The sequence below is a fragment of the Pavona decussata genome, unplaced genomic scaffold (genome assembly GCF_977016875.1).
Source record: "Pavona decussata unplaced genomic scaffold, jaPavDecu1.1 SCAFFOLD_176, whole genome shotgun sequence".
In the NCBI taxonomy this organism is placed as follows: Eukaryota; Metazoa; Cnidaria; class Anthozoa; order Scleractinia; family Agariciidae; genus Pavona; species Pavona decussata.
Genome location: NW_028145587.1, coordinates 45,847 through 70,590, shown reverse-complemented (window position 1 = coordinate 70,590; position 24,744 = coordinate 45,847). Strand labels below are relative to the sequence as shown.

Genomic DNA, 24,744 nt, shown 5'->3' with positions numbered 1-24,744 from the left:
CGTCGCTAAGACCTGCTTTTCCTGCGAGGATATTTCTTCTATAGTCAAAAACTGTACAAAAATACCTCCTCATTAAGGGGCACCGTCGCTAAGAATTCGACTTGTGGCAAGTCTAACGTTTTGTAGCGCGCGCAAACGCAGTGGAAACCTGAGACTCCTCCCCACTCTCCTTCCTTCGCCCCAGCTACTATCGTAAGCCGGAAGTGAAGCACGCAAGTACTCGAAAATTTCCTGTCGTGCGGGAACTGGATCTATTACGGACGACATATCATTTGTCCCTCGTCTGGACTGCTCGTAATGTTTTTCTTGAGATTTACTCATCCTTCGTAAGTGTTAGAATTCTTGAATTAATAGGCCATTTTGACGCTGGTGTCATTTTACTACAACTACCAGGTTTGATTGGTTTTCCTTTCTTTTTAGGTTTTGTAATCACAGTAGGGTCCGGGTAATAATAATAATAATAATAATAATAATAATAATAATAATAATAATAATAATAATAATAATAATAATAATAATAATAATAATAATAATTTATATATGTATATATATTTTATTGATTTATTCACATGCTATTTTAAGTTTCGCTTGGCTCACAGGTTGCGCTATGCGCCCTGTGTTGCTTTCTGATACTCTGCATACAGATAGTTTTACTGCACATAACAATAATTAGCACTAGGAAACAAAAAAATCTGAAGGATTCTAGTAGTTCTAGACAAATGAATCTATAGTTAAATGACTTATCAGATAAGTATTTTAATAAGGAGGCTAAGATCGTTAAGGTTTTGCTTCCTTTTTTTGTTGTGACCAATTTTCTTATAATGAGGCCAATTTGATACCAATTGGTGATTCATGTTTTCTGCTTCAGTTTACATTACACACTAAAGACTTTCCTTTTCTATATTTAAACCTGCCGAGCGCTATTCATTAGTTCTTTGTTTTGTGCACCGTAGGTTGTTAGACAAGATAATACGTATTTTTTTTTATTTTGACCGGTAATTCGTACTTTAATTAAGAACGATATAAAACAGTACACGAAAGTGAATTTACACATGGTTCAAATGAAAGGGGAATTAACAGATTAACGAGTGCGGTTGATGCCAAGGTTGAACTTAAAAACCCTCGATTGATAATCTACTAAAATTAGACGTAAATTTTTTAGCATGTATACCACAAATAACTTAGCTAAAGACATAATTTTCAGTCATTGTTAGGACGTGCTTCTAGAGTGCATCTTCAGTCTGGCTTGTCCCATGGATTACTCATACATTATGCATGTTTGTCAACAGCAGGTGTTGAGGCAATTAGCGCGTCAGCCAATCAAATCGCGGCAATTTTTGTTGTTTTTATTCTCCATCGGGTCAGGCTGGGAGCGTATGTTATTACTGTTTTTCTGAATTCGCGCCGGGCTGAAATTTCAGCCTGTTTGACGTCGAGAGACCTGAAGGTAAATACGGTGAAAAGAGAAACTTCATCGAGGACAGGAAAAAGTAGCGACTTCGCTTCAGTTTGAAGCAGGTGGGAGAATTTTTATATTTTACGTTTAAATCACAGGGAGAAGCTTGTTCGGGATACTTTGGGCAAAACCATCATCATATCGTTACAGTTGATGAATTTTAAAATGGAGGGGATTACCACAATTTATAGTAGCAAATTATTTTATCAAAAACCCTTGAGGGACGCTGGTAGGCTGGCTAGGGAATAAAATCGTTCAAGCTTAAATTTAAAATCGAAACGGCATGGAGGTGTTGAAACTCTTCCGCTTATTTCATAAATCCTCGTTTTTTATTTACATTTCTCGGTTTTGTCTTGTTATAATTTAGTAGAAACACGTGGTTAACTTTTGTTTAATAGCCAGGCCTCTTTTCACCTCATTTTCGGTATTTAAACGAGATATTAGCCTGAAGTAGTCGATAAAAAGCTTCTCGATGTTCTCGTTTCCGCGCTGCGTCAAGTTTTAGTGCGCGTCTTTAAGAGTGAAAAATTAAAGCGACAAATTTCATTCGCAAATAGCAACTAGCATACATTATAGCCACTACTGATTAAACAACGATGATTAAACGATCGGAACAAGATGAACTTTTTACAATGCACACTTGTTTATTCAAAATAAAGAAATTTTGGTTTTTAATTTTTCGATGCAAGGACTAAGGTGGCGGCTTATAAACTTGGTATCTTTCAGTTTGCAAACTCGAGTTGTAGTATTATTTAATTTCATTATGGCCTGTATTGTTAAAGTTTTTAGCATATTCTGTATTATAATAGAGCAACAGGAAGCTTGGAGAGTAAAGAGAAAGCTTCAAGGTTGTTCTAATATACATGTATTTTGAACACCGGCCAAACAAAAATTTGCATGCAAGGATCAGCAGCCAAAAAGGACAATTTACAAGAAACCGCCGATTCCCCAAAACCTTTTCTTCTTACAGTTCAGTGTACATTGCTTCTTTCCCTCGACAAAATCTCGGCTTTTAAACAGGTAATGGCTTTGAATTATCGCGTTTTCAAGGATTTTAAGTGAAACTCTTCATTAATACGGGCCCTGGCCCTTTGGCAAGATGGTGGCTGCATTAAACTTGTGAAACCTGTCAAATGAATGTATAATACGACCATATAAACGCTCTTTCGGCGGCAGATGCGAAAAGCGCTCCGCTTAGCTGACGTGACGAGTGGAAATAATCATCTCCCAGGAAACGAAATAAGCCTGAGAAATATCTTTGATCAGAGAACAATTAACGCGAGTAAAGAAAGCCTCAATAGATCATCGAGAGCGTCTTAAAGTCAAAATTAACAGCAATTTCCGGCAAACCAACTTTCAGGTTAAATGTCCGAAACACACACACATCGTGGACAACAAACGCTTCTTCGTTTCCAACTGAACGGGTAAGAGAAAGCATGTTTTCATTCTATCAAATGAATTGTAGGTCTTCTTAGTTCGATTCACTGCAACCTACACCACATGTGAACGCGTTTTATTTACAAGAGAGGATGTGTTAAATTATAATTAGGGTTTGTTCGTCAGGGTACACTTTAATTTTCAAATTTATAATGATCGATGCTACAACACTTGACCAGACGCATAGCCTCATTGATAGCCGCTCTCTTTGTAGCTAAATCTCGAGTTTTGAAAAAAAAAATCCATCTATCCAGAAAGCATTATTAAATGGTATGACAAATTTATAAGGAAAAAAATATGTTGTTTGTTCAGAGCTTCCGTTGATCTATTGGAAAATCTCCAGACACTTCGGTGAGCTAAATGACTATAAATGATGTTTTCCTTCAAGCCATTATCACACCCTAGATACCCATCGCTGAGAGTTGACATCCACCTGCTAATGGCACAAACAGAGCACGACAGAAACATCATGATATGCTAGTTGGTTATCTTAGCTCACAATACAAGCCGGTGATCCAAATTAAACAGCTTCCAAGATGGCCCGCTGGAACAGTCTGGAACAGTTTGTGATAAAGTCACTCCGGCTCAAATGTGGCCATGGTCCATGACAGCAAACGCACCGTGAAGATAAAGCCGAGGTCCTCAATACTCGTTACTGAGAGACTGAGTGGGTCTGGTGACAGGCAAATATTAGCATTGGTTCTGCTCAGACTTGTCCAAGCGCTCGAGCCGCACGAATCGTTTAATTTTAGGAAGGAGAAATCTCGAGGAACACGCAGCACAAGCGAGAGGGGAGCTTTCGACCAGACCTATAATAGACTAGAAAAGAGAAGCGAAAGACTTTAAGGAAGTGTACATTCCGCTCTACTTTCCTTAAGGAAAGCAAATTCCTAGCAACCAAATAATTAAATAAGCAAATAAATAAATCACTTCAGATATTTTTTTTAAACGTGTCACTGTATTAAGCGCAGAGCACTAATTGGGGACACTCTACAGACCGATTTGGAATTTGGAAATGTTGAGTTTTGAGGAGAGGAGAAAATCGGGATACCCGGCGAAAAACCTCCCGGAGCAAGCACGAGAACCAATAACAAACTCAACCCACATATAACGCTGAGTCCAGGACTCGAAACCCGAGTCACACTGGTGGAACACGAGTGTTCTCAACATTGTGCCAGTTCCTAATCCCCACCACCAACGACGTCGGTTATTTTTGGAGAGGAAATACCAAGATGAACCCTACCTAGAGTTTAAGTCTACGAATCGATACTAGTAATCGCTGTTGTAAAATCTGACATAATAAGCTATAGGCATCAAGTTTAAGGCCGAATGCAGAACAAGAATTATAATTGACAGCAGAAATGATTTCTTGAATTGCCTTCCGAATCCGTTTAGTTTCAAGAAAAGTCTCAGCTTTAGTTAGACATTTTGTCATGATACGTCTTAGTAGACGATCGAGATCGAGAACAGTCACTTTTTCCGGGTTTTGTTTCCCCCCGCTGTGGATGACTTGATAAGCCGCAAAAGCTGTCTGCTCTCAAGGCTCGTTTTCCGCCTCTTCAAACCAAGTCTATAAATAAATATAAAGACATGCGGAATATTCAGCTTCCGTTGAATGAAAGCGCGTGTAAAAGCAGAATTAATATCGTCATCATGGTTTTCTGATAATTTTTCTTTGATAATCTGTAAACTAAACGTCGAAATTGTCAGCGTAACTCCGAAATGGCAGCTAACGAGTAAAATGAGAGTAAGAAGAGAAATATCTTGAGACCCGCAAAACTGTCTTTTTTTTTTGCGGTCTCAATTCCTTGCCGTCTGTCTCAAGACCAATACCCGTTCGTACAACGTTGACTCGAGCAAAACAAACGAACTCAAAATGAAAAAAACAAAAAAAACAAACAAAACAAAACAAAAACAAAAACAAAACATAAGGTGGGACTTGAGTAGCGTCCCATACAGTCGGCATTTTTAGGGGAACCATATTACCCACCTCCTAAGACTAGGTTCATTAAGATTACCATTTTGAAAATAAAATGTTTCCTTATCATCGTTAAAAATAGCTCTTTAATCACCTAAAACGGCATCAGTCAGCCATGTTAAGTCAAATCATTTCGTTTCAACATACCAGTTTTGATTGGTTGTATCTTCTATAATGCCCGTATATAATCATCCTTTGTAAATATTTGCGTATTTCCGTTTCCTGATTTTATGAACCATAAAAGATTTCTGAATTAATCAAGTTGGATTATCATCTTTGTGCCGAAAGTAGCTGCCCGACACGATCATAAATGAACCAACTTTCTTACATTCAACCAAACCATAAGATTGAAAACTAATTTTTGGAATTTTTGACGGGACATTTCAAATTTACTGTGAAGAATCTTGCAGTACGTGAACAACCGTTATGTTTCAGTCATGGCTGACCAAATTATGACGTCATACGTCTAGCTTGGCTTGACGTCTAAAGTCGATTTGGTTGATTGGTTATGATGCAATCGCATTTTTTTACTGTCCGTTAGACAGTTTAATTACAGCTGACAAATTCGAATTTAAATACATTAGCAACGAGGCTACAAGGTATAAAGGTTACTGTGAATTCACTCTTTCCCTGAGTAATCACTACAGGAACTGACAATGGCGTTCAGTTGAACTTAAACAGAGGAAAGTGATGTCATAATTTTTTTTTTGTAAAAAATGGGGAACACCTAAAACCACGAAAATTCTCGACTTCCTTTAGCTTTTTGACCATGAATTACCTCGTTTTTTTAAATTTTAAATTGGAGTTTGGCCAGAATGCCTTTCGTCGGAAGTTATTCAAACGTCTTTGTACAATATTAGTTTACTTAAAAATTGTATCAAACAAGTCATTTGAATTGCAGCCTTTGTTTTAGTGACAAATTAAACTTCCACATTTAACAAAATATCTTCATCTACTGCGATCTTTGATTGGTCAAGACTGACTAATGAACCGATTAACCACAAGAAAGTAATATTCATTTTATAAAGAAATACCACACATATCGTGAAGCAAGTTTATTTATTTGCACCATTAGATCAGCACTCGAAGGTTTCAAACAGCTTTTCAATCACTCCGAGTCTTCCGGTATTGTGCAAGAAACCGTAAAAAGCCTTATTCAGTAGCTTGATATACTAGAAGAGATAAAATGAACGTTTAAAAGGAATAACCAGCAAGTATGCACGTTCCCAAAACGCTTCAATGACATCGCACAAAGCCCGATGGGATATACATCGACCTTGCATTTAATTTGCCTGTCCGATTATAATTAAGTGCTCAAACGAGAGTTACGCAAATCTAATCTGACCCGAAGTGACATCACCTGTGATCAAAAGATAACAAGCAAGCTAGAATACGCTGAAGCTTTGATTGATCTTTTGGTCCTGCGGAAACTGGTTTCATATGCTTTTTCGCCAGCCAAGGATTTCGCTTGCGGTAAGAATAATCTTTCCTTTCGAACTTTCGTCATTTTCGTTATGATTTGACAATGATTACAAACTCCATAACCGTTACGGTTAAGTGATCCTGTCGATAACTTCATAAAATAAGTTGAAAGGTAGCTATCAGTGAAGAACAACTTTTAGATCATAAAACAAGAAATTACGTAATGCAGTTTCAGATCTCCGATTTCGTTCTGGCTTTAGAGCAAGCACGAAGACCGGCTCTAAAATCCACAATGAGACCTTTATTACTCTTTAAAGCCATCAAACCATAGCGAAGAGACTCTAATTATTCATTTATTAGCTAAAGCTGCTGAGAAACCGGGGTCTGTCGTAGCATGAGGTTATGATTAAGGAAACAGGGAACGATTATTACCTTAACGTTGATCCAGTCTTAGTCATTCTGTAAACAGAACTAATTTTTAATTGTCCAAATTGCAACAAAGCAGTCTTCAGATTTGGAACTTGCAAGCGGTTGCTTCTATCAAATATTTTTGACCGGCTGAAGCCTCAAAATAAACTTAGGCTAAAAAAGGAAAAGCCTGCTCCGGCCTGGCAGAGGTAATGTCCTTTGGCGATGTCTGAAAACGATGGTCACCCATGCAGCAAAGACTGATGATGTTAATTGGAACTGTATGGCCTACTATCGTATCTTGCTGAGTTACACACGGCTGTGAGAGTTGAGTGTTAAAACACTCTTAGCAATCCCTTTTGAAGAGAGATTATCTAACTACAATGATATTCTGAAGCTCTTCCTTGGACGATTATCGACAATAATCGAATGTGGTCAGTGAGTGAAAACTTAAAGGTCATTGCCTTTCGTTCTTAAGTGCGCGTGCACTTTCACTATAAATGGTGTGTTTATAGCTTGCGGTTATTATGGTCAATAATACCTTTACGTGCGGCATCAGTGGAGTGGAACAATTCTATCATAGTAAAGAGGCCGAGCACTCTTTTCAAAACTCTCAGCTAAGGACAGCGTTTTCTCGGAGGGAGCCAGGAACAGCTTTATAGGATGCCGTCAACGCCCTTGATCTTGCTGTCTGGAGTAATCTGGTACGACATTAGGTTTATTACCTAATTTCGTAAAAAGATAACGTTTAATTTCCCAATTATTTTTCGGTGTATTTCAGATTTGCATTTTATTCAGTAAAACTGCTAGTTTGCAAGTTTTCGTAACTGTGACAACTATGCTTTTTGTGAAGAAGACTCAATGAAAAGATGCGGAAATAAAATTTTCCAGAACCAGGGTTACAGGAAAGTGGATCATGATTTAACCGCATAGTGACCCTGAGGCAGCAGGCGGGCGTCGGGCTCCTTCTTTAAATTTATTTTGAGAAGTTGCCTTACGCCCACCGTTCATAATCATTCCCGACTTAGGTTCTAAGTTAAACCGCAATCATTGGCAAGGGACCAAAAGACCGTAAGTCATTTAATTGAGTCAAGAGTTAATGCTTATACGACGGTTTACTATAATCAGTGAACTTGTCTGGTTTCTGATTGATGAAGAGGAGTCAGAAACTCTTTGCATAGTTAGTTCGACCATAATAACAAACACGCAATTCGTTCCAATTTGTTAGACATTCATAGATGTAGTGCAAGTTGAAACGCAACCCCAGGCGACACTTCACTGAAATGGGTCAGCGCTGGAATACGGAGCCAAGACCTCTCCAGTTTCGTGAAACGACAAATAATTGAACACAAACCACGCTATTAATTACAACTTTGAAACTTGATTGTTTTTCCATTTGTCAGTACAACATTTTAGTTGTTAACAAATTCTAATTACGCGCACGCGATGTTCCGAGTGTTTTCTCAGTGGAGTGAAAATCCTTTCAATAGCTGAACAGGTTCTTGAATATGACGGGAATGCAAATTCAAATCGGAATTCCTTTATTTATTTTTGACTCACCACTTTTTGTCGGCAAACAAACCGTGAACTTATCTGAAGTATTCAGTTCTTTAGATATATTTAGCAACTGAAAAGAGATGTCTGCGTTTTTTTTTAGCGATTTACATGGGGGAATTGGGAAATGAACATTCGCGTGACGTGCAGCAGCTCTGTCGGCTGCAGCTGCGGTATTACCACCCTCTACCTATCTTTCATCGTTTGTAGAAAAATTGCAATTCAAGCTTTCTGTTGTTTCTGGTCTATAGGCCCTGAAGAAAAGCAAGCTAAGTTTGATGACAACTGGTATTGAAGAAAGTCGATTGATGAGAGCAAATTCGATTGATTAATCTTTTTTTTCTCATTATTTTTGAAAAAGGAGGAGTTTTTTGCGTCATTAATTCAAGGCCGGTCGAGCTGTGAATCAACCTAATTCAGCCAATACGGCAGAGTGCGCGCTGAACATTTCTTGCCAATTCATCAGTTTGCTTTCCTGATCATGATGCTTTAGGCGGAAACACTTCTTCTTTGTCCTAGTCCAGTTCCTCTGCTCCGATCTGCACGTATTAGCTCGCAAATCTTGTGAACCGCTCAGCTAGGTTCAATAATTTGTTATTCAGGAGCAATCAAAGGCAAAAAAAAAAGAAAGAAAAAAAAAAAAGAGTTAGCCTATATTAAGTGGCCTACTAACTTTTCCCGCGCTGCGCACTGAATGCACTAACCAATTAGAGCTGACATGACATGCTTTCTTGGAATTTCGTGAAATCAATTAGCAGCAAAATAAACACGAATCTGCAGGTGTATCAAAAAGACTTAAAACGAGTAATCAACTCGAAAGTAAGTGATAGATTTCAAGACTTCAGGCCTGTCTAAGCTATAAAAGATCGTTTTAATGTGAACGAGTTGGAAACATATCAGTTCGCAAGCAAATTTGCATTCGGGAGTTAACAAAGTTTTGATTAAAGATTCAATTAAACTGACAACCATGTTTCTCGCGTGACCAATTAAATCGACGGGTGGATATAATGTTTCTTTAACAACGTCTCTCCTTAATTAAGTGGGCCCTTTATATGGCTTCGCTTTGCGTGCGGGTTCACGAGAGTTCAAAAAAGACTGCATGACAAGGTATACTTTGTATGTCTCGTTAGCTCTAGACACGCAATCAAAGCCACAGACAAATGTGCGACAGTTCTTTTGGATTACATTGTATAATCCCTTGTTCAAATAGTTTTAGTCTGCTGTCAGGCTTTTGTTTGAGTCTTGAAGTTAAATTAAATCATGATTTAAGGAATTGAAAGATGGGCGTAAATCACGTGCATAAAGATACCTCGATCGTCTCCCATAAACTGAAAGAACTTTGGATACAGATGAGGCATATTCAGTAGAGTATTTGATCAACGAAGGCCACGCGAGGCTCTAGATCCAAGAGGTGGAACCACCACCAGTTCTTATAATGTCGGTATAGTTATCTGACTCGGATTATAACAACTGGACCGTAGCGGGAAGTACTGCTCAGTAGGTTTTATTTGCGTGTTTCACTTAAGAGGTTTCAAAAATTTCTATGTTCCACCAAAGACCTTAAAGTTAGTTGAGCCATCTTGTCACAATACCAAAGGAAATGGCATTGTTTACTGATTTAAGGATTTCGCAGGTTCACAGACTCAACAGTGTATCCATTTCACAACACAATCTAAACTGCGCGAAAGAAAAGTGCGAATGTTCACACTGATCGATATCAGTTTATGCATGACTCAAGTTTTTTATTCCGGCAGCTCTTGAAAGGATTGATCCATCAGGCTTGCCCCATATGACCCGGCCAACCCTCTGCGACTGAGAAACCGACGAAACTTTAATCCTCGTAAATGGACAAAGTAAACAACAAGCGGAATCGTGATACTTTAAAACAGCTTGGTTTACTTTGTGTCCGGTTACAGGAAACAAACAAACAACTCATAGAACAAAAAGACTGCCTTGCATGGGGGTTCTCTTTTAATTATTGTTTTCAATTTGTTGAATAGAACCTTTCAGTAATTGAGTTGAGCCCCAACAATCACTGCAGTATCGCATGACCTTGAACCAGCTGCAACTCGTTCTGTTCCTCCTGTAGCCCAATAGACTGAGAAAAGCCACTTGTTGGATTAATATCCGCTGAAACTTATTACATTTTTAAAATCAACTGCTAAAGAAAACAAATTACTGAATATTTAAAGTTCCTAGCTTTAGCACCGTCTTCGCCTGACGAAATATGAAAAGAACCGTTTGATAATGTAATAATGGAGTTCACAGGTGGGTTTTATCTCAGTGAATACGCTCCAGGTTTCCTTTCATATGATTGCCCTGAACTGGATTACTGCGACAATCCCAAGACCGTCAAACAACTAACCTCAGTTTTTACTGACTTTTGAGGTCTTCAGATATAGTTAGCAACGATCCTAGCAACAATTTTTCTTCTCAGTAAATATCAATCTACAATAGAGACTTCAGTGTTGGGATGAGATTGATAAAATGTGCTCAGTCCTATTTTTTTGCAATAATACATAGGTTAACAAAACAAATTAAAAAAAAAAAAAAAAACACAACGAAAAGGCCGTTTTCTTTTCCTTTGCAACCAGCTGGCCCAAATGGTGTAGGTTATTCCCTTGCTCCACTACAATGCTTTGTTTTCATAGCAATTGATAGGAAAACAAAGAAGTGTATTGTCAAAAATTTCCGAGTTCTGGGGTTACAAAACTTTGCCGAGTTTCGTTAAGGAGTGTGTTTGGTTAACGTTTTTCACACAATCTAGAGAAATCTTGAACGTGATCTGAAATACATAAGTGGACTTTGGGCGATCTCGGGTGAAGGTTATGTCCAGAACGTGACAATTGAATTCAATTTTTTTAGCGGTGCGGTGTGATCATTTTAACAGTATATTTTATAACGTCTTTCCTAAACGGCTAACAAGCATACCGTCCACTGATAGGAAAACGTTTCGTGATAGCAATCGCAAGCCTCTACGTTGTCTTGGACATAAACATCTTGATGATGTATTCAATGAGTGAAAGTAAGTGGGTTATTTTCAGGACAAAATACAAGCCACTGATTGTAAGACTGGTTTAAGCAGTTCTTTTGTGTTCAAAAGACATTCCCATCGTTTTTTCTGGCACATTTCTTTTCTTTTGGATTTGTAAGTAGTGCTCCAGAATGTTTGCTGACCGAAAGTCGCATAGCTGCAAAACTAGGATAAACAATTGGTCGATGACAGCCCGGGACATTTGTTTTGGATATCACGAGAACTTGACCGAGCCACGACACGATACTTAAAGCCCAGTGTGTTGATAAACTTTGCTAAAGTAATCGCTTTCTTCTGTCAAGCGAACCCACAATTACTTTACAAAACAGAGGAATCTGTTAAGGGACTTAGTTGAAAGAGCGCGCACAATTGGCTTTGGAATTGCTTTCAATTAGTGGTGGTCGAAATTTCCATAGAGCTGTGTACACAATCGCAATTGGCGCATGCGTCAATTGATCGATTCTTACACGGGACGGCTTGGCGTGCAATGATACCGAGTGCTGAGAATATAATTTGATTTGAACATGTGTCTGGATGCCTCTTGCAGGATAACACTCTAAGATCGCCTGACGTAGTGGCATTATGTACTTGATGTATCGCTCTCTTGGAGTCGCGGGACAATACTCTAATGCTTCGACAAGAGGGATCGGCTTCTCTGCCTAATAGTGCAGGCGTACATGAAGGAAACCCAACGCACAGTGTCAGTAAATCAAGTAAGTGCGAGCCCAGTTGTTTATTTCCTCAAACGCCGGCAATGAAATGAACACGCAAGCCGCTAGAATCTCTTCACTTTACGAAATCAGCTGTGATATTGCGGGAAAATTGAGCGTGGGGATCAGATAGCTTTATGCAGTGTGTTTTGCTGGTATTTTCCGCTTGTTATTGAAAAGATCAAGTAGGATATGTGATTGAGAATCAGAAATGAAAATTGTCCTCTTTTGATCCCAATTGCTCGCTTCTACATCGACGGATTTTCCGGCGCTGGTAGTCAGCGCTTTGACCCTTGTAAATCAATCTATGTGTATTATCTAGACAAGGTCTCCGCGAACTCTATTGTTTTGACTATTGCTCGCATTACAAGAACTCGCACAAGTGGTTCTCGCCTTAGAAATTACCCAAAATCGATGACAAAAGCCAGGCATGTTTATTTACGGAGCGCGACGGGTGCATTGTGTGCATGATTCCACAGCAAAGGTGAACTAATTGAAAATCGGCACGTTTTTCACGTATTTCAACCGCATTTCACGAGTGTTCGAAAATGAAGTGAGCGTCCTTGCGGCATCAGTCTTTGAAAGAGAACTCGCGATGACAGCAAAATTGGTTAAACAAACACCAATCAAAGAACACATAAGCGAGTTCCGTTTGTGTGTTTCCTGGGCCAATTAGGGAGCCTTGGGTTAATTCAACCTCAAACTCCTTTTCACAGTGATGTGTAAAGAGATTTATCAAAACAATACTTCATTTACATACAACTTAATGATGAAACACCACTGGGAATTTGCCTAAAATACTTGCATGGAAGTATGCTTTATGCTGATCGAATTTGGGTGTTTGATCATTGTAATTTAGACCGGTAACTGAACTCAATCATGTTTATCTTACCGAGCAACTGCGATTTTGATTTCTTGTTTGCGTAAAAGCTAAAGATAACTGCCATAGAAATATTTACGTCTGTTTATGGCGAACATACATCCATACAATTTCGTGACATTTGACATATCGTTAACTTTTATTTTCAATATTTTGTGTCAGAAAAGCATGTAATGAGAATTTTGATTTCCGATGTTTGCTTTTTAAAAAAGCACAAATACAAGTGGACTTAAAGTCCCTTTCGGATTACAAAAAGTTGCTATTTTTTCACTGTAGCCAGGCTCCCACGCTTCTTAAGATTACTGTACATGGTCCAATACAATGGTTCTGTCATTGAAAATTTTGCTCTCGTGTCTTCATGTTCACTTGTTTTCATGACGTTTTGTTTTTGCCACCTCAAAATTCTCTTAATAAGCTGTGGATTTTTTAAGTTGTGTTATTTGTTTAAATTTTCGCTTTTCTTTTATTTTTAGCGTAAAGTAGGTACCAAAATGCTTCTTCGCACATAATTTTCACACGTCTCCATCGCACACTGCTAACAGTTTTGCGTTGCGTGAATCGGAAAGCAGTACCGTTCTGACCGGAAGTTGTATATGCATAATCTCGATTTCACCTAATTATGGACAAAATCACTCCTATGACTAGAAAATTAATTCCTCAGAGATGTCTTAACTCGGAAACGTTTACCTGGGGAACAAAATTATCATCAGGGAACCAACTCTGTTTTGACCTCATTCTAAATAATTGTCTTGTCTCTGAGAAGCAAGATGTAAAGCAATGCTTACCAAAGTAGTTTAAACCTGTGTGTGTGCACGCCAACGGGGAAATATATCTTCCAGAAAACAAATTTTTATTAGTATTGCGAACTGAACTAGTCGTGGGAGGAAAAAATATCTCCTTTTCAGTTTTCATTCTTTCATTAGTGTCACGTGATCACATTTTTATGACATGCGCCTCGCGCGAAATTTGATTTGGTAAGCGGCCGCGCGCAAAGGAAGAAGCGATTAACGGCCTTTACATCATTTCCTTTTTATTCAGCTTTCAAACATGTTTCTTTGATCTTCCTTGAATAATTTTATTAGAATTATATACTTAAATCTATCGTTACTTTGCCATGAGGATTAATTTGCCGGGTAGAGGGAAAGGTAAGCGAAGAAAGCGTCTTCAAGTTGTTGCGTTCAAGTCACGTTCTAATCTTGAGAAATGTTCACCTTCACCTTCAAAATTCATCTTGATGGTTTTACTCATCGAGAAATAAAATTAGTTAGTGAACTTTCTTTGAGTACTGACGTGCGTTTCGTCAATTTCTCTTTACAGAACTAGCAAGTAGTGGATATGAAAGGTAAGCCTTCATTTAACCTTAGCTTGTAGATTTATAGCTACTCTGCGAAATTCATATTGTTGCATTGAGCGCGCAAATTTTAAACTGATCAATTGCGATGGAGTATTGAATTTAGGCATATAATTTTGTTAGGATTATTTGGAATGCCAACTAAACAATAACAAGCTAAAGTCGACCGCTTATATCCAGATACTCCATGTAAAGCTAGACTGACCGCATATAATTCAAGTCTTTTCAGTTCAATTCTTTTGTCTATATTTAACTTGTAAGTTGTGTATGTCGGCACGGTACTTGCGTAAGAGGCGTTCAAAAGTAAACAAACAAGCAAAGCTTCTTTTGTTGGGTGACGCGAACGAACATTTCTGATGCTCCGAGGCGGCCAACGCAGTGACAGTTCAAACTACAGCTTGTCTAACTGAAAATGGATTTTACCAGCGAAAGGTCACGATGTTGAAAACAGTTCAGGCTTAATGGCCATATCGTTTGGACACAAAAGGTGAAGTTTTCTATCTGTAGCCTTAGTTTAAGTTCTTTCTGCCGGTCTGTTCAATTTTAAGCATATTTGTACTTCTCTGTTCTGTTTATCAATTTTATGATACGGTCATGAATCGAAAGCAGCATTCATGTTGCTTTCGACACACTTACGACTTAGCCGTTTGTACTTACAATCAAGATCTAGAATCCTCGATAACTTTGCTTTTATTTCTCAGTAGTAAGCTTAATTTGATTTTCGAAGAGATACCAATGTTCTAGATTTTCAAGGCGTCCATTTTACGTAGTTAAAGAAATCGCTTACTAACGAACGTTCGGTTTTTTTGTTATACTAAGTCAGTAGGTAACTTTTAGTACGAGAGCTAGTCAGATTTTTCAGGTCAGAAACTTAACAATATATTCTCATATCTCGCGCGATCAGTATTGCAAGCGGGGATCAAGGGAAGATTTAGATCAGCTATATTTAAAATTTTCATCAAAAGCCCATTAGTTTATATTTTCCCAAGCGCACAAATCAAATAATTCCAATTTCAGATTTAATTAAGTTGCGTTCGTTCTCGTTTTAAATGTTTAATCAACAAATGCTTCTTCGAGTACACTAACATCATTTTCACTCAATATACTGATCAGTATACTGAAAAATTACTTGTTATATAAAAGGGCAAGACAGGTCAAAAGCGTGTTCTGCAGTTGGTGCAAATTCTATTCATCATTGTACAAACAGTGATTGATTTACAGTAAATTGTTTTGAGTTAATTACATTTTATGTAATCCGCTTTCTGTAATATTTGAAAAACTGAATTTTTTGCAACAGGTGTTTATTATCCAGCATTTGCATAAAATTTGGTGACATTGATGAACATTTTATTTCAAACAAACATTGTTCATAAGAATATACTTGTGTGCAAAATAAAAACTTACTGCAAGATCCAACAGGTGTTTTAATTAATTTTGTAAACCAGAATCAGAATTTAAAAGGATTTTGAAGGTATCACTAATGCTCAAGGAATAGTCTATGACTATATTTTCCTAAAGGCCCGTTTAAACGGAACCTTTCATTTGTCCAACATTCTGTTGAACGGATGTTGGGCAAATGTTGGATGAACAGAGTGTCCAAATGGCTCAATGCCATTCAGCATTTTCAAGAACAAAGGAAATGTTGAAGTGATGTTTAAACCAATTTAAATTTGATTCAACACATTTTCATCAAGCTTTCAACATTTTCTTACACTTTCAACTGAACGACCTGTTCAAATGCTCAGGCCAACATTTGGTTCAACAGCTGTGTTGAACGCATGTTGAAGCAATGTTGAAACTGTTTAAACGGGCCTTTACAATACTTTTTTATCTGGCTCAGTAATCCTGTATACCTTGATGACCTGCAAGCTGTAGTAATCTGTAGAAACTATACAAAAACCTAGATCTGATTTTTCTGACATAAGCATGACCAAAAGCAGTAAAATTGACAGTAGATTTTATAGTGTTTCTTTTAATTTATGAAATTTTTCTAAAGAACTATAACAGATATATCAGAGACACTTTTCGTTTTTGAGAAACATATTACCCATTTTTAAGAAACAACAACGAAACCTCAAAGCAATTCATAAAAAAATCACGCAATGTTGGGAAAACTGTTTGAAATTAATACATTGCAATATTTTCCTGCCAATGAGTTTGCCTAAAACATCTTCACAAGATAGGAATGTTTAGAAAGTTTTACTAAAGAAAACTTAAGATATACTGTAGAAATTAAAATAAGGTTTTGCTAAAATTTGCCAATGCTTAATATATATGTACTGTATTATTTATTGTGATGGTGATGATATAGATAATGGCAGTATGATGGTGTCCTTACTGGTAAATTTAGTGATGAAAGCTGTGAGACAAGAACTAAGTTTTTGCTGCTACCTCCAGCCCGCTCACATAAATTTTCCCCAAGACTCCTTTGGAGTTAGATATCTTTCTGCCTACCATGTACAATCTTTTTGAGAGGGCAATTAGTTAGTGTAGGTGCTTTTAATTTGTAAATATACTAGGGAACTGCAGTGTATATCAGTGTAAAACCAAGTACTTCCCTGCTAGCAGAGGCCTCTTTTCCATTGTGTTCGCTGAACTGATGGGCATGAGGAAAAGAGATCTCTGCCCTTTATCGATTTCAAAGTAATAATAATAATAATTATTATAATAATAATAATGATAATAAGGATTTTTTATATGGAAAAGAAGAAAAAAGAAAGAACTTGTGTGGCTCCTGCTGAAGAAACTGAAAATGGAGATTAAAGACCTAAGATGTACAACTGAAAAAACTATGCAGTCCACCTCAGGGCTTATTCTTTTATTATTCAATTAGTCTCAAAGAGACTAACCATATTCAAATGGTTAGTGGACTGTGAGAGAGGATAATGATTTGAATGTCACTTGTTTGAGTGAACTGTTACTCTACGATGTATTTTTTCTCAAAGTTCTGTATTTAATATTGATAATTTTGCCTTAAATAAATTGTACAAAGCCACTGATAACAGTTTTAATCATGTTAAGTTCTTAATACCGGTATCTTTGAAGGTAGGCCACAAGAGAATGAAATTTGATTCAATTAACTACAAAAGCCATTCAAAATTAATTATCCCAATTTTTTCTAGGAGTTCTAGGAGCATTTGAGTTTCAACAATAAGACTTAGGAACACTGTAAATTAATATGTAAGAAAAAATTAAAATTAATTTGTTGCAGGGCTTTTAGATTTCTCTTTCAATGTAAATAATAGATGCATATATATATATATTTAAAACAATATTAATTAGAATGATAATAATTATCATGAAAAAGAGAACTGTTCACAGCAGGGGTTTGCATTGTCATGCATATCACAATTGTGCTATCTTTGGTTTCATGCGGTGAATGAGTAGGCGGAATATATTTGGTTTTATAAACATGGTTTGTTTTGAAAGCATCCATTCTTGTCAATGTCACCCATGAGAGCTGTCTGAAACATTGAAGATCTTTTGGCGAGGAAATGAATTTCAAACTTTAATGAAATGCTGCGAGAGGTTCCAAGGAATTACTGCCGGCGACATAGCGTGTCCACTTGTAAGTTCTGTCGCAGGTAATTTAACTGCTCTTCATTACTTTAATAAAAGGTTGGACAAGCGTGTAAGGTACAGCATCATATTATGGTTTCTTGCAAGTGCTCATGTCCATATTGTCGTGCAAGTAAACAATTAGTAGATAAGATTGTTTCTTTATGATCAGAGGTTTTTGTTTACTAGTCATCTCATGTAACTTGCAGTTTCTTAGTATACTTGCATGTTCATACATGTATGTAGTACATCATCAGTTTAAGCCAAAGTAAGATCTTGCATTGTTTATCCGTTCACGACTGTATTTCACTCTCTAGCTATATGATGTTTTGACTATGGAGGGCAATAAAGTTTGCAAACTCTTTTCAATTTAATTTAAAACTCTATCAAATGTTATTTTCCAGGATGTTGTGATTTTCATGTAAAACGTTATTTTTTCAACTTTTTTTAGTTTGCCTATGTTAATTTCATTCTTTAATTAATATGTACTTTAATTGGGCATTTTCACCTGGCTGGTGTGACGTGTTGTTTGAGTTCCTAAGAAAAAAAGGTAAAGGTTTTTTGAAACAGTGTAAAAGTAAGCTATTTTATTTTGATTGAGTATTTTGGAATTGCTGAATGATCAAACTTAATGATGCATTTCATTGATCATGATAGTCAACAAAAAATGGAATAGTCTTAACTAAAGGTGTATTATGTGTTTCAACTGTCGTAATATGTGATTAATCTTTCCAATACACAAAATCCATGGTGTACTTTATACCTTAATGACACTAAATTTCCAACCAAGGCTTTTTTTTGTGATCATGAGATGTAGATGTTTGTTCTGGAATAAGGTCAATTCAACACTCCCTAAAGTTTTAAAGTAAATTATTATTAATTATACATGTATATCCACTATACTACCAAATTAATACAACTTTTAGGATGGTTAAAAATTAAGTTTTCTTGTCTGTTTAATGGCAAACTGTTCCTACATAATCATATAAAATAATACGTGCAGTGTATGTAGAGAGGACAACTGCTTGGGCTGCTTCTGCTAGCTTTACTTTCATGTATGCTTTAAGGCTGAAGTGAAATGCTCAGTCATCTAATCTGTATCTGCATCTCCTGATTGAGAGAGCTACAGGGTAAGCATACATGAATGTTGTGGTTCAGTTTTATCCTTGGTTTAAATTTTCTTTGTTCTACTCATTATCATAGCATTACCATACCCAAGAACAAATAAAATTTGAACCGATGATAAATTTGAACCACAACACTGTATGTTACTTGTTAAACAATTTTAAGTTGATTTGTATTCTTACTATAGCTGCATTGAAAATTCTGGAAATTAGAATTAATTTTCTTGATTTAAATGGCAATTTAATATGCAACAACATTACATATACATGTACGTTTGTGTCTGTGGTACATGTATAGTTCTGTAACACAATGTGTCGCATAACACAATAACATATTCTTCTCAACTAATTAAAACATTTCTTAATAATGCTCATGTCCCTCAAATTGTCGTCATCACCACCACCAGCACCACCATTGTCATCGTCATCATCATCATCACCGTCATCGTTTAGCTTAGAACTACATGTATGTTTCTTTGCGGATCGGAAAATGAGTCCACAACTAGAGTACTCAAACAACTATCTCTTGCCACTGCCCAAACCATATCCTTTGCTTTCAACTCTGCCATTCGAGTCTGTTGAAATGATTGTGTTGGGCACCCCCTCCTTTTTTCCCTATAAGCAGGATAAAACCCTGTACTTGAGTTAATTTTCCTCTTTTTTGAAATTCTGCCTTCTCTTTCATGTTAATTTGAAGTTATTTCGTTTTCAGTAAACTAATATTCCCTCCAGTTTGCGTTTATTTAAGTTACTTACATTGATGTTACTTTTGGATGTCTTTCTTACATTCCTACAGTTATAATAAGGTGTAAATTAAAATTGTTTAAGTCTAACAAATATGTATTTTCTTTTTCTAGTGGGGAAGGTGATAATATTAGAGTGTATGTCCGTGTCAGGCCCCCGGACAAGCATCTTGAAACAGACGTTGACCGCACTCCATGCTTAGAAGTAACATCAGGGAATACAGTTGTACTGCATTCTAAACCTGATGCAAAAAACTTTTCATTTGATCATGTAGCTGATATCAATGCTACTCAGGTACTGCACTTTTTATCTTTGTATTTCCACTTCATTTTGCATTTCAAAAAAACTTAACATTTCTGTATATTTTAGAACCTGATGTCAGTAATCAATAAATTTTGTTAGGGTTAGCTATTCATTTCAACTTTTTAATTTTTTTTCCCTTGTTACAAGGACTGGAAACTAGCTGTTAAATGACAGTTCCCTCATATACAATTAAATGGCTACTTTATTTGGTCTTAATCTTAAACTGATAGTGATATGCATCTTTAATGTTCCTTAGGTAGCAGTTTTGATACATGTAGTTTACAAATGCATGCTTCTCTAGTGTAGCAGTAGTTAATTAAAAATATCAACACTTCATTTCTCTGGTAGAATTCTGTTTGGACTAAAACAACAGTTGAATGCCTGTTCATGTATCTATTCTCTCTATTTTTACAGGAGGAGGTATTCGGAGCTGTTGGGAAGAAGATTGTTGAAGGTTGTGTGGCTGGTTACAATGGAACCATTTTTGCCTAGTGAGTTTTGCAGTGTCTATAAAAGAGCTGAAACCGTCACTCAAAAAGTGATTCAATTCTTGCAAAAGTATTTACATGTATTTAAATGGCTTTCCGTGCACAGGATTGCCACTTGTTATACTGTATACTAATTTTATTCATTTTGTACTCTATTTCTGACCTTCACAACTTCAATTGACTTTGTTTCTTTGATAATGATGATACTGAAGCTGTTACATTGAAAGGTCGAATCGCTTTAATTTTTGTACTTTTAAGTTTTGCAGTGACTTAAAAATTAATGATGAGCATTCTGTGTATGGCTGTGCTTTGTTTGTCTTGTGACTCAATATTCGTGCTTCAGTTATTTATTATGGCAATTTAGGCCCAGTTCAGACGCCGAACTTTTCATGAGCCGAACTTAATTCAAATTAAGGTCTGCCCAAATCACGAAAATCCCGCCTTTTGATTCAGAAGCCGAACTTAATTAGCCGAACTTAATTTACTTGAAGCAAAACCAATCGAAATGTCAGCGTTGTTTTTTATTTTTTTTATTTGAAATACGTTATAATAATTTATGCATTAGGTTCGGCTCATGAAAAGTTCGGCGTCTGAATCAAAGCCGTTCCAAAGCCGAAATTCCCCGCTGAGCCAGGCGGGAAGAACGGCTGAGCCGTTCCAAATTGAAATGGCCATTCTCAATTGATTCAGGTGCCGAACTTTTCATGTACTTAATTCGAGGTATTAGGTTCGGCTCATGAAAAGTTCGGCGTCTGAACCGGGCCTTAGTGATCACTTGTGCAGTGCATCAGTAGATAAGCCAAACTGTGAGGTCTACATGACAAGTGGATCCTGCTGTGCCAGAAAAAAAAAATGCTCAGAGTTTTGTGATCTACAACTGGATGGCTGCACCTTTGTTAGAACTGTTTATGTTAATTACGGATGTGCTTCGTTTTATTATTACTGTTTAACCATATTTGTGATTTACTTCCTCTGTAAAATCACCATCTCCCTGAAGTGATCATATTTATAAAACTTATATCAATCATTTCTCAGTCAGTTATTGCAGTAAATTCACATTTCAGTTATACAATCCTGACATTTTTGTGTTACTTTCAATTTTTCTTCAGTGGGCAGACAGGTTCAGGGAAGACCTTTACCATGCTTGGTAAGTCATGAAATAGTTTCCCTTATTAGTAAATAAGATAAAGAAAAAGTGGAATTCAGACAAACAACACTTGGTAAAATTACTGCCCAGTAGCTTTCTTTTATTAATCAATGGTCAAACTGTCGCATTTTATTCACAGAATCCTAAGTTATAAGCTCGTGACACAAAATGTTAGGGTTCAGTGACTTCATGAGATGGAGCCTTTGATTAAAAAAAAAGCACAGTCATGCAACTCACTTAGTTTGAGTGTAATTTGTTGTGAGCTGTGTTGTTCTGCATGGTAAAACCTTTCCTGTCTGTGTGGTAGTGCCTGATTTAATTTAACCTCCATTGTTGTTCATTTGCCACGGACCGGTAATGACTTTCTCTCTGAGTGTGTGAATACAATGCAGCTCTGTGCAGCTCTACTGCCATTTTTGCTCTTTTGTTGTCTATTTCCTGCAGTAGCAATAATATGTTTTGTTTCCCCTCTGTGTGATAGGGCCTGCCGAGGGGGAGGAAGAGAGCTTTACTCATCAGCTCCGTGGGGTCATTCCACGTGCCTTTGAATACCTATTCAGTCTTATAAACAGAGAACAAGAAAAGGTACTTCAAGATTGTTGTGTAATGAGCTTAATTGGGACATTTAAAAAGTCGTCCTTCATTTGTTATGTTCATTAATAATTATTGATGCATATGCTTCCATAATGTGTTCATAGAATGATTTATGCACTACCTACAGTCGACTCCCGATAACTGGAACCCTCGCTAACTCGAACCTCCCGCTAACTCGAACTAATTTTCCTTGCCCTTCAGGTCATTTTTTATATAATTTTACCCTCGATAACTCGAACTCCCGATAACTTGAACTGTTTTCAATTTCCCTTCAAGGTTCGAGTTATCGGGAGTCGACTGTATAGATCTATGAGATGCATCTCGTTAATAGGTATAAATCTATTTTAATTATCCCTAATTTAGTTTCCATTCTTTGGGGTTTAAAAAAAAATTTGAGTGAAATATAAATTATTCCAATTATTGATTATGTAGGAATACAATCACTTATTTGATTTAATGTGCAGTTCCAGAAAATATCCATACTTCCCCCTTGGAAGGTTTTTTGTTTTGCACCCCCTATCCCCCCAGGAAATTCCAGTTTAGATTCATACTTTGCTTCTAAGACTTTCACTTTTAAGACCCCTCTCCCCCTAGGAATTTCCAATGACCTTCTGTGGGGTGGGTATGGTTTTTTTTCTGGAACTGCACAATTTTTTTTTTTGGTTCTTCATCCTTGTATGATCTGTTCTGTTTTTAGCATGGTGAGCGTGTGGAGTTTTTGTGCCGCTGCTCCTTCCTTGAGATCTACAATGAACAGATATTTGACCTGTTAGATCCTGCATCAACTGGACTTTCATTAAGGGAAGACATCAAGAAAGGCGTGTTTGTGGATGGGCTACTTGAGAGAGATGTTGCCAGTGCTAGAGATGCATATAGGGTATGTCATCATAGTCAATTGAAAATACGAGGCTTTTGAATGATTCATGTATAAGTCAAGGGTTGGTAATGTTGAAACAGGCTTTTTAAAAGTTTGTGAAAGGAAAAATGCACTTAAAATGTATTTTTACCCATGATCCTGTGAAATCCTATGTACAGGATCCTAAAATAATAACAATAGCCGCACACTGAGTGATAAATTATGTTTTGATTAATTAATTGATTGATTAATTAATTAAACAATTATTTATAAACATACCAGGAAAAGGATCTTATGTAATACTATTTATAGGACTTGGTAGGATTTTATCAAAATTAATTATGATAATGAATAGGAAACAAATGATGTAGGGTTTATTCTAGAGCTGTGGAATTGCAGAAAACCAATTCTTTCACTAAAACCCTGAGAAAGTTTTGCCACAAATTTAGTACGCTACTAACCCACTCCCCCATTCAGTGTGGTGTGCATGTGATACAATTTCTGTGCAACTTGACATTGTACATTTGATCAACATTGAATGGGGAAGCTGGGTGTTTTAAGGAAATATAGCTGGGGCTGTACATAACTACTTAACATCTTCAGACCTGAAAACGTTGAATGTGAGATTTTATTGCAAGTTTATTTGGCCTCTCACTGCGTTGTTGCGTATATTTGTCTTTTAGGTTCTCAACTCAGGATGGCTAAACAGAAGAGTGGCTTCTACATCAATGAACAGAGAGAGTAGCAGAAGCCATGCTGTTTTTACTGTGGCATTGGAATCCAAGGAACGTAAAGCTGGTATGGCTAGCATCAAGGTGTCTCGCCTTCACCTTGTGGATCTGGCCGGATCTGAGAGGCAGAAAGATACTCACGCAGAGGGCCTCAGACTAAAGGTTAGCATGCCAATACAGTCGAACCTCGATTATCCAGACTCGTCGGGACCTCAGTAAATAGTCCGGATAATCAAGGGTCCGGATAATCGAAAATATGAATATTAATGAGATAGAAAAGTAAACAAAAGGTTACAGCAAAGAAAACATCATTTTAATTGTGAAATCTACACTGCCTGTATATATTTACAAATAAAAACTTTTAGTTTAGGTATTGTCTCGTCGCACTTGTGAATTTTGAAAAGCACACAGGATAATATGCTGTTTCAACAGTCTTTTGAAAAGATTATTGGGCTTTTCTTGACTTTTAGTTTTCAAGATCACAACTTATTAATATTCATGAAAAAATTAGGACCAGAGAAAAAAGTCCGGATAATCGAATAGTCCGGATAATCAAGGTCCGGATAATCGAGGTTTGACTGTAATACTTCTTTGCAACGATTTTGATTTATTTATTAAAGATGACCCAAATACAGGCTTCGGAAAATGATTTGTGGCAATCTACATAACATAAGCAGAAGGCAGAAAGGGCCAGGTCTGCTGTAGGGATAGAGTCTCCACTCAATTGTCGTAAGAGGAAATGGCCAACTGTTGGTCATACAAAATGTTGTTGTCAAATGTGCTACCAGTACCAAGAGAGATTTGAAGTCTCTTTTCACAGCATATCCCATATTATGAAATTATCCGAATGCCAGTCTGTAGTCTCAGGACTACATCTGGCAATTTCTGAAACTCTTCCAGGGTGCAATCAGATTTTTGATGTTGTAAAAAAATGGAAGAAGCTGATGACATGTTTCCCTGCTTTGTAGC

At 36.9% G+C, this 24,744-nt stretch overlaps 1 protein-coding gene across 5 annotated transcripts in view; it reads left to right on the top strand.

Annotated features, from left to right (window-relative positions):
* Positions 1–1,371: 1,371 nt before the first annotated feature.
* The window catches only part of LOC146463406 (kinesin-like protein KIF15), a 49,173-nt gene continuing 25,800 nt past the window's right edge, over positions 1,372–24,744 (top strand). The window contains exons 1-9 of one of the 5 annotated variants that reach the window (XM_085084450.1): positions 1,372–1,518; positions 11,837–12,002; positions 14,197–14,221; positions 19,770–19,950; positions 20,374–20,450; positions 21,557–21,594; positions 22,076–22,179; positions 22,886–23,065; positions 23,728–23,937. In XM_085084450.1, the coding sequence (XP_084940576.1) occupies positions 11,918–12,002; positions 14,197–14,221; positions 19,770–19,950; positions 20,374–20,450; positions 21,557–21,594; positions 22,076–22,179; positions 22,886–23,065; positions 23,728–23,937 (900 nt within the window). In that variant the 5' untranslated portion in view covers positions 1,372–1,518; positions 11,837–11,917. Of the gene's footprint in view, positions 1,519–6,200; positions 6,345–11,121; positions 11,281–11,836; positions 12,003–13,852; positions 14,025–14,196; positions 14,222–14,448; positions 14,718–19,769; positions 19,951–20,373; positions 20,451–21,556; positions 21,595–22,075; positions 22,180–22,885; positions 23,066–23,727; positions 23,938–24,744 lie in introns of those variants that run through there. The other 4 variants (XM_085084451.1, XM_085084449.1, XM_085084452.1 and 1 more) reach the window with 4 other exon arrangements.